A 10,231-nucleotide genomic window follows, 5' to 3' on the forward strand; every position below is an offset into this window, starting at 1 on the left:
TGTGTCTGTGGTCACTCACACAGTGTTATTTTGTCTCAGGGTTCTTGGAACCGTGCTGAACAACGCCGTCGCTGGACTAAACATCGTTATAGTGAACGGTGAGTGTTGTTGAAGTCAACAACAACATATTTTACACAATTAACAACAAAACACACATCAGTCCTTGTTCCTTATTTTCTTTTTTTTAATCAGATTGTGTTGATTTTGTGTCTCATGTGGTTGTTTTCTGTCTTTTTGTGGTAATTCGAGTCTCTTTGTTGTGGTTTTTTTTTTTTTGTCTTTCTGTGATAAATCTGAATATTGTTGTCGTGTTTTTGTGTCTTTTTGTGGTGGTTTTATTACATGTTTTAGTCTCTTTGTTGTGGTTTTGTCCTCTTGTGGATGTTTTGGCTGTTTGTGCTCATTTTGTGTTTCTTTTTGCTGGTTTTGTGTCTCTTTGTTGTAGTTTTTTGTCCTTTTGTGGTTAGTTTCTGTCTCTTTGTGGAGGTTTTGTGTCTTTTTGCAGTAATTTTGAGTCACTTTGTTGTTGCTTTGTGTCTTTCTGTGGTCATTTTGTATGTCTTTGTGGGTAGTTTTGTGTATTTTTGTGGTCATTGTCAGTCTCTTTGTGCTGCTTTTGTGTCTCTATGTGGTGGTTTTGTTATTTTCTGAGGTCATTTATTGTCTGTTTTTGATTGTTTTGTGTCTCTTTGTTATTGTTTTGTGTCTCTCTATGGTACGTTTGTCTTTTGTGATGGTTTCATGCCGTTTTGTGGTCATGGTGTGTCTCTTTGTAGTAGATTTGAGTTTTTTGGTGGTTGTTTTGTGTTCATCTGCGGTAACTTTGAGTCTCCTTGTTGCTGTTTTGTGTTTGATGGTGGTTTTGTGATAATTGTGTGTCTCTATGTGCTTATTTGTTTGTTTCTTTGTGGTATTTTAGTTTGTTTTTTTTGTAGTTTTTATTCTCCTTGTGATTATTTTTGTCTCTTTTTGTTCTCTTTGTGTTTCTTTGTTGTTGTTTAGTTGGATTCTTGGTCATTTTGTGTGTCTTTAGGGTTCATATATTACAGTGACATAAAAATAAAGCCTCCAGTGAAGCACCAGTCCACCAGAATCGTTCTTCGGTTCTGTGAATTCTGAAGCGTCCGCCGGTCCGTTCTCACCTGTTGGTTCTGTTTTCAGGTAGAACAGGAGCCCTGACCAAAGCCGTGTCCTTCGACACGTACGGTGGAGGTGAGTGTCGTCTGATGGCTCGTCTTCAGTGTGACATGCAGGAAACAGACGGTTTGTGTTTGTGTTGCAGCCATCGAGCCGCTCATCGAGTTCCTGAAGAACATCGATCAGGGTTCTGTGATCATGGTGGCGTCCTACGACGAGCCGTCCACAAAGTGAGTTCCTCACAGACGTCCTGAAACATCCACCTCACGTTTGTTTTGGTTTATTCGTTCAGTTCAGCTGATTAAAGGTTGTTCTTTCAACCAACAAACGCACCTTAAAGTTGGACAAGTTTTAATAATTTAATAGCTTTTAATTATTTTCATACTAAACTTGAGTCAGTTTGGACGGTTTCAGAGTTGTTCTGGACGATTCTTGACTCATTTTTATTTCTTTATGAACAACTTTCAAGTCTATTTGGTCGTTTTTTTAGTGATTTTGGATCAGTCTCAAGACATTTTAGATTTTTTTTTGTCACTTTGGACATTTTTTCTTTCTAGTCTTTTTTTTTGTTTGGTTTGGACATATTTTTTCTCATTTCGATCTTTTCCTTTGATCTTTTTGTTCCCCATGTTTGAGATTTTTGAAAGTTTTTCATTAAGCTTAAAGTCATGTTTGACAGCTTTCATGTCAGTTTGGATGGTATTTTGTCATGTTGGACGGACTTTTGAGTATTTTAGTGAGACGTTAAGTCATTTAGACAGTTTGGTTGTTGTTACTTTTGACAAATTTTGGTCACTTTAGACTTTTTTTTGGTCATGTTTGGCATTTTTAGAGCAATTCTGGACAAACATTTGTCAAATTAGACAAAACATTTATAACTTTAGACAACTTTTGAGCTGGTTTGAATTTGTTTTTCAATCCTTTTCAACGACCGACCGTCAGGCTCACAGACATGATTAAAGCGTTTTCCTTCAGTGTGTCTCAGTGTCTGTTCTCATGGATTCTGTCTGTTCACCGACTTTATATTCTGATGGTGTTCAAGGATTCTTCCTCACTGAGCGTGTCGACGTGTTTCAGGTTAAATGAAGAAGCTCGGACCCTGTTTGCTGAACTGGGAAGTTCGTCGATTCACTCGCTGGGATTCAGAGACAACTGGGTGTTCATTGGTGGGAAAGGAGACACCATGAAGAGCAAGTACGAGAAGGTAAAACCCACCAGCCGAACCACGTTAACGGGCTTTAACTGGTCTCACTGTGGCTCATGTTTCACTGCGTATAATCCAGCACCTCGATGGAAACAGAACAGCCGTCCTCGAAAAAAGAATTAACAGTTTGCATCAATCAACAACTTCTAATAAAACCAACAAGCTGCATTGAGTTGGCAGAATCAGCTTTTCCTCAATAATTAAGGTTATTTTTAATCAATTAATGACTGGCAGCATAAATACAAGTTTTTTAATTAATTACACATAAAAATGTAATTATTCCAACTCAATTTTTTTCAGTGTACTTAAAATATACTTAATTTAGCACATTTATGACTCTTTTTTGGTCATTTTGAACATTTTTTTGTTATGTTGGACAAATTTTGAGTGATTTTAGAAAAGCTGTAAGTCATGTTAAGTCAAGACTTTGACCATTTCTGAGTGATTTTGGACTGTTCTTGAGTAAATGTGGTCATTTTTGTAACTCGGGACTAAAAGTGAGCCATTTGTTTTGTCTTTAATTGTCATTTTGGACGGATATTCATTCATTTTTGACAGCTTTAAAGTCGATTTAGACATTTTTCAGGTCTTTCACACATTTATTAATCTCTGTTTGTCTGTCTGTCTGTCTGTCTGCTGGTTTCAGTACATGAAGAACGACGCGGCCACCAATAAATACGAACACTGGCCCGAGCTGATCAACATGGACGGATGCCTCCCCAAAAACCTCAACTGAGCTGCTTCAAGCTCGACACGTTTTCAGGACCGAGCTCATGTTTGTGCTTCACAGAAAGGACCTTTTGTTCGCCGGCGCTGCAGCCTGCTGAGTAAACGGACCTCTGTTTGCTCGGCTGCAGCTTCTGGATCATTATTTAAACCCGGCTGATGTTTTTGTTGCTTCGTCTTCGTCCCATGATGGAAGCTGGGATCCGTGACAGTCTGCTGCTGCGGCCAAAAGGGAGAAAACACCTTTTATATGTCTTGATTTTACACATTTTTACTGAAGTCACAGGATGACTTTCTGTTTGGTGTCTCTCCTGGACTCGATGTTAAACCTCAAACCTTCACAGCTCGTCTTCGGCCTCAGCAGCAGCTTCCTTCATGTTCAGATCTTCTCAGTCAACCAGAAACCTCTCACCTTCTCTGTTGTGTTTACGGACTCAAACAGCTCCTGGTTTCTCAACAGGAGTCCAACGAACAAACTGCATCCAAGCTTTCAGTGTGTTTCAGTTAAAAAAAAAGGGTTAAATGTTGTTTCAATCATCTCTGGTGCCTTCACAGGTTTTGTTCATTCTGCAGGAGGAAACGGAAACTTCACACTTCATTCCTGCTTTTTGTCTTGTTTTGCTTTTGTTAGTTTTTGAATTAACTTTTGGTGTAAAATGTTTGAATTGGAGAATAAAACCACACTGACACAAACGGCTCTGTTTCCTGCTCATCCGATGCAGCTGTTAGATCGATTCACATCTGGAGCTTCACCATTTAGGTCTTTGTTTCAGTTTGCAGCACATGGAAAGAACCGGGAAAAAGAACCGTTAACAAACGCTGTTAACGGAGATTTTGTAATAATTCAACCTGATTTAGTTCTAAAGACAAGTTTTGAGTCATTTTGGGATAAATTTCTGATTAATTTCGTACAACTTTAAAGTCAGTTTGGACAGTTTTCCTTTATTTCCCTCCACACTGGACAAGTTCCTCCTTTTGGTCAAAGGTTTTGTCACAATTTTTTTTATTTTTTTAAAATCAAAAACTATTTTTTAAGTCATTGCAAAAGGTTTGAACCCATTTTGGACAATTTTTTATTCATTTGGACACATTTTTCTCATTTTCTGACATTTTTTTTAAAAGTTCATGTTGGACTATTTTTGCCTTTTTTTTTTCTAACTAACTTTGTGTCATTTTGAACAATTTTCAAAACATTTCGAGTCACTGTGGACGAGTGTTGAGTCATTTCAAACAGATTTCTACAACTTTTGACAGTTTTTAATTCAATTTGTGCATTTTTGACCACTTTATTCACAATGTGTGAATCCTTTTGGAAAGTTTTTGTCACTTTGGATGCATTTAAAGCCACATTGAACAATTATTTTTCTTTTTTGTTTAGAAATGTTTCAAACCATTCTGAACAGATTGTGAGCCATTTGGTCATTTCTGCCACTTTGGATAATTTTGAAATTCAGGTTTTTGTGATTTTAGACATTTTTTGTGATTTTGGACAGATCTTGGTTCATTTTTTTTATAACTTTCAAGTCGGTTTGGAAGATTTTTTTGTCATTCTTGATCGTCTTTGCCACAGACAAAATTGTGTTCAGTCATTTTGAAAAAGCTTTTAGTAATTCTGGGCAGATTCTTCTTACTTTAGACAAAGTTTTAAATACTTTAGGAATTTTTAAAAATCAATCCGGATAAATTTTGAGTTGTTTTGTTGTTGTTTTGTTTTTAGACATTTTTGAGTCATTTTTAACAATTTCTGAGTGTTCTAACATGTTCAGTAGTTTGGGAAACGTTTTTGTTCCTTGGCAACGTGTACTGACTGGTGACCGTCCTCAGATCACATCACTTTTACGTTTACCTTCTGGGTTTGCAGAGCAGTTTAAGCCAGACAGTAGATATCCTGGATGTAGATCCTTATTGCAGTTTGCTAAATGTCCGTTCACTGTTGGATCAACAAACAGGATTTCATGCCTCCTTTGTCTGAATCACATCCTGCAGCGAAAGCCTCTTTGTTCATTGTCTGCTCAGCGAGAGTAAATATGACTCAGCAGGTTCAAAGGAACACTTCATACTGTATTTATAACACAGCCTGTGATTTACAGCACAAAGTCAGTTCACTGTACTATGACAACATTAAATACTCAGATTATTCTTTAAGGTCAAACGCTGCAGGTTCACACTAAACGTTTTTATTAACAGACATCACAATAAAACTCCTCCAGCTGATTACTGACATTAAAATAAATATATTTGTATGACAATTTTTATTCTTATTATTATGAAATGTAGTTGTTAAATATACAAATTAGTTATAATTAGTTATAATCTCATTAACTATGCACTCATTTGCATCATTTTCCAGAACAGAAATCTGAACTTTGGTTAAAACCGGAGTCAAAATTCTTGTTCCATTTTGTCAGCACATGCCTTTTTGTTGTTGTTGTTGTTTTCTTTGTTTTTACAGATTTATCAGTTAATAAATTAGTAAATACTGTCCGCAGCCCCGTTAGCGCGGTCAGTTGTTTCACATAAATAACTGCTGGAGGTTTGAAGAAGTAGAATTATTGAATATCTAACAAAAAAACCCTAAAAGCTTTTAAAAGTTAAAGATAATTATTATAAATCTGTGTGTCATAAATGTGTTTTTCTTCTTTTCACCACCACTGATCATGACATATTTAACAGGTGACTCATTGGAGGGTCCTGAACCAGAGGTTGGAAACCACTGGACTATATCAGGGTAGGGGAGTTTTTATTGCAGAACAAACACTTTTCCTTTAAAGTTTTTCCTTTTAAGCAGCACCTAAATTCACCAAACTTTACAATTTTAGTCCTGTCTGTAGTTTGGTTATTACATCAGGGTTTGTCCATGTATCATTCACAGCCTTATTTGTAAAAACATCTATCTATCTATCTATCTATCTATCTATCTATCTATCTATCTATCTATCTATCTATCTATCTATCTATCTATCTATCTATGTATCTATCTATGTATCTATCTATCTATCTATCTATCTATCTATCTATCTATGTTTTGGAGCAATTAAAACTTTTGAAGATAGTTTTATCCCATGTTCAAACTTCTGTTCTGTAAATTAATGCACATATTTAATAACATAATATCTCATTTGCATGTCTAAACATAAAACAAAAAATAATTATATAAATCTAGTAATCAGCTGCACAAGTTTCATCGCAATATTTACTTTAATATATGTGAAATCTTGTTTGTGAGCAATGAAGAAAAATCTCTACTAAGTTGTTTTAGCTGAAGGTTGGTTAACTGAAGCTGTTGCTCATATTTTGAAGTTCAAAATTCATTCATTTTTTACAGCAAATCAACGGTTTTTACGGAGATGCGGCACAAAAAAGACATCGTGTTTCCAGTCGGACGCTTTTCTAAACGGACCAAATCCTCGTATCTGATTGGCTACACAAGTCACCAATGACGACCCGAAAAGGCATCTGATTGGCTGGTGGAGTTACTGAAGCGGTAATGGCGGAACCTTGTGTCGCCGAAAGTGTAGTTATGTTCTGTTTCAATAAACGTGGATTAAATTTGAATTAATCCGTTTAATGTGAACTCTTAAAATGGCGACGTTGGTTTTGGACAACGGAGCGTACACGGCGAAGATCGGATACAGTCTGGAGAAAGTCAGGTAGGAGCCGCTGTGTTAGCAAGGAAGCTAACGTTACTGCTAATTTAATAATAATAAACAGACCGACCTGTTAATGACACAGTGTTCAAAACAAATTCACTTGTAATGCTGTTTATTATAACCACAACATCTGTTGTTGCTCTAACGAAACGCTGTTAATTTCTTTTGTAAGAAGCAAAAAAACCCTCAACACCAGACTCTATTCAAAACCGGTGGTCTTAAGGTTTTAGCTGTTTAAAAGACAAAAAACAAACAAACAAACAAAAAAACCCTCTGGATTCAGAGCACTTTCAAACGCAACATATAAACCCTCGGAGGTTAAACTACAATTCAGTCTAATATGAACACAATATTAGTTATCACTCTAACATACCACTTTCTTTCTCTTGTACGAAAGAAAAAACATAACACCAGACTTCATTCAAAATCTGTCGGCTTTAAGGTTTTGGTGGCTTTTTAAATGTAAGCTCCGTATTCAGAGCACCTTTAAGGACCAAATGTAAACCCTTAGAAGCCCAATCGAAATTCTGTGTAACATATACATAACTTTAGGTGTCGCCCTCTAACACAGCACTTCCTTTCTCCTGTACAACAGACAAAACACTCAGCGCCAGACTTCATTCAAAATCTGTCGGTTTTAAGGTTTTTGCTGCTGGTTTTCAAAGACACTCAAGAATTAGAGCATCTTTAGAGACCAAATATAAAAACCTGAACTGATCTGAAATTTGGCACATAGCAAGAGGCTCTTTATAGCCCCTAGCATGTGTAACACCTCAAGGCAAGATATTTATGTAGCTCATTTAACAAAAACACAGAGTCAAAGTGCACTACAGTGAGGAAATAACCCTACATTATTATGTATAGTGCAATTAACCTGACTGATTTAAATATTAAGGTTAAGATCCTATGATATTATACATGGAAACACCAACAAATGGTCAGAAATAACAGGGAAATTCAAATTTTTTTGTCTATAAGGTAACACAGACTCATTTTCAGTATGTAGGCTGATTTTACTGTTGTGTATAATCACCACACAGAAGCCCACTTTGAGCAGGAAACCCTCTGCAGCAGATGAATCAATACTGGAAACTGGTCTTAGTGATTTTTTTTCTTGTTGCTTCCTCAGTGTCATTCCAAACTGTCAGTTTCGCTCCAAGACGTCCAGATTAAAAACCTTCACAGCCAACCAGCTGGACGAGATCAAAGACCCCTCAGGTCTCTTCTACATCCTGCCTTTCCAGAAGGTGAGACAGCGCCACCAGGTGAAACAGTTCAGCTTTACACCAGCTTGTTTCTCATCACTGTCTGTGTGTGCAGGGTTACCTGGTCAACTGGGACGTCCAGAGGAAAGTATGGGATCACCTGTTTGGAAAAGAGATGTTCAAGGTGTTTAACTGGCTTTATTTTCATCATTGGGGGGAATGTTTAGATGACTAGTGCTGACTCACTGTGTTTTCTGTGTGCAGGTGGAGTTTGCAGACACCAGCATCGTCATCACAGAGCCCTACTTCAACTTCAGCTCCATTCAGGAGTCGATGAACGAGATCCTGTTTGAGGAGTATCAGTTCCAGTCGGCTCTCAGGATCAACGGTGAGTCGAACTATTAGTATGAGCAGGAGTTTAGACTGAGACCAGCACTTAGTCTGTGTTAGCTGCAATATCACAACACAAAGAGCTCAGGCGCCTCCATTCAAGTTACACCGTTAATGTAAAGGCAGAACTCTTTTTCATTTATCACTGATGCTCCTGACATTTAACAGATCTGCCTGTGCGTTTCTCAGCAGCCCACAAGTTGGATAAAGACTCAAACTTCTTTGATCGCAATTATTCAGTTACAAGAAAGTTTCACAAAGCCACACTTTTGCTATTGAATAAATCAAACTTCATTTATGTAGTGCTTTTCATTCAAATGAAATGTAACGCAAAGTGTAGTAAACTATAAATAAATGAAAATAGATAAAGAAATACAGGAAATAAAATATTATAATCAGAAATAAATAATATAAAATAGAAGTTAAAATTCATAAAAACAGTAAGAAAACAAATGTAAAAAATTAAGCAATAAATAACAGACTAAAATATGTCAGAAAGTGAATGAATAGAAAAATCTATTAATGAAATTACTTCTAGACAGAGTAATACATTTTTTTAAAAATGCGTCAAATCAATTAAAAGCCTGACTAAAATGTTGGGTCTTGAGTTTGAATTTTAAAAAAAATGTCAACACCAAGAATAACATGGAAAAGTTTAAATACTACACGTAAAACCCTCTCGAACTATAAATATTATAATTATTGCAATTAACTGATATATGAATATTAAGGTTAAGACCTACAATATTATACATACAAATAAACAAAGAATGAATAGAAATTATAGGAACACGCTCAAATTTCTGCCCATAAGGAAGCACAGTCGTGCTTATGTAAATAAGTGAATAAATGGAGAGACCAAGAAATAAAATTACTTCTAGAAAGATTTATAAATAAACAAAATCAATCAAAAGCCTGGTTAAGTAGGCAGGTCTTGACTTTGCCTTTAAAGAAACATCAACGCTTTCTCCTCTGTTAACACAGTTCTGTGTGTTTGTGACTGTTTGATCCAGATAAAAGCAGCTCTGGAGGTAATAAACTCTGATGCAGCTGTTACAAGAAGCTGTTACATCCCACAACACACCTGAAGTAAAAAAAAGTTTATATTTTTCCATTTGCACAATGCAGATAAATAAAAAAATGTCTGCTTTTGTGCACAAGTGCGTTTAAATAATAATCCTTAAATGGAGCTTAGTGTTGATTTTAGGTGATTTCTGCCCGTTCTCACGAGGTGCTCTACTTTCATTTCTCTGTAAAGTCTGTTCTGTTACTCGAAGCACAGGTTTTCAGTGAGTCGTCAGAGGACTCACTGAGGTATTTACGAGCAGCTCTGGTTGTTAAAAACTCTGAAATGTGTGTGTCGCTTCCAGCCGGCTCGCTCAGCGCTCATCACTACTTCCACGCCAAACCCACGGAGCTCGGCTGCCTGGTGGTCGACTCCGGGTTCTCCTTCACCCACGTCGCCCCCTACTGCCGGAGCAAAAAAATGAAGGAGGGCATCCGCAGGTGAGAGGGTGTTCCCAGCAGCACTGACGACAATAACAACAACAACAACAACACAATGTTAATGTTGGTTTATTTCACCTTTAGGATCAATGTAGGAGGGAAGCTGCTGACCAACCACCTGAAGGAGATCATCTCCTACCGGTAAATACAGCAAATGCACGTCTCTGTGGAGGGTTTGTGTCACGTGTGGTGTTTTTTTGAGTTATTTTGTGTCTTTTTGTGGTAATTTTATGACTCTTTTAGGTTGTTTTGTGCCTTTGTGGTCATTTTGCTTGTCTTTGTGACTGTTTTATGTCTTTTTGTGGTGATTTAAGACATTTTGTGGTTGTTTTGTGTCTTTTTGTGGATATTTTTGTATGTCTTTGCAGTTGTGTTGAATATTTGTAGGCATTTTGTGTGTCTTTATGGTGGCT

The 10,231-nt window shown here is 36.7% G+C and overlaps 2 protein-coding genes and 1 long non-coding RNA gene across 3 annotated transcripts in view; 2 read left to right on the plus strand and 1 right to left on the minus strand.

Annotated features, from left to right (window-relative positions):
• Positions 1-3,091, plus strand: part of LOC103375165 (protein FAM3C-like) — a 10,802-nt gene extending 7,711 nt beyond the window's left edge. The window contains exons 6-10 of the mRNA XM_008305371.1: positions 40-98; positions 1,162-1,212; positions 1,283-1,367; positions 2,215-2,341; positions 2,988-3,091. Of these exons, the coding sequence (XP_008303593.1) occupies positions 40-98; positions 1,162-1,212; positions 1,283-1,367; positions 2,215-2,341; positions 2,988-3,077 (412 nt within the window). The 3' untranslated portion in view covers positions 3,078-3,091. The remainder of the gene's footprint in view (positions 1-39; positions 99-1,161; positions 1,213-1,282; positions 1,368-2,214; positions 2,342-2,987) is intronic.
• Positions 3,092-3,171: 80 nt separating this feature from the next.
• Positions 3,172-3,754, minus strand: LOC103375166 (uncharacterized). The gene is made up of 2 exons (XR_521188.1): positions 3,335-3,754; positions 3,172-3,280 (listed from the first exon to the last, which is right to left on the minus strand). It is a non-coding gene; the product is annotated as an uncharacterized LOC103375166 (long non-coding RNA).
• Positions 3,755-6,526: 2,772 nt separating this feature from the next.
• actr6 (actin related protein 6) overlaps positions 6,527-10,231 on the plus strand; it is a 7,426-nt gene continuing 3,721 nt past the window's right edge. Inside the window, 6 exon segments of the mRNA XM_008305372.1 lie at positions 6,527-6,717; positions 7,847-7,964; positions 8,038-8,106; positions 8,187-8,310; positions 9,683-9,818; positions 9,903-9,991. Coding sequence (XP_008303594.1) covers positions 6,650-6,717; positions 7,847-7,964; positions 8,038-8,106; positions 8,187-8,310; positions 9,683-9,818; positions 9,903-9,991 — 604 coding nt within the window. The 5' untranslated portion in view covers positions 6,527-6,649.

The sequence above is a fragment of the Stegastes partitus genome, unplaced genomic scaffold (assembly GCF_000690725.1).
Source record: "Stegastes partitus isolate 25-593 unplaced genomic scaffold, Stegastes_partitus-1.0.2 Scaffold2489, whole genome shotgun sequence".
NCBI lineage: Eukaryota > Metazoa > Chordata > Actinopteri > Pomacentridae > Stegastes > Stegastes partitus.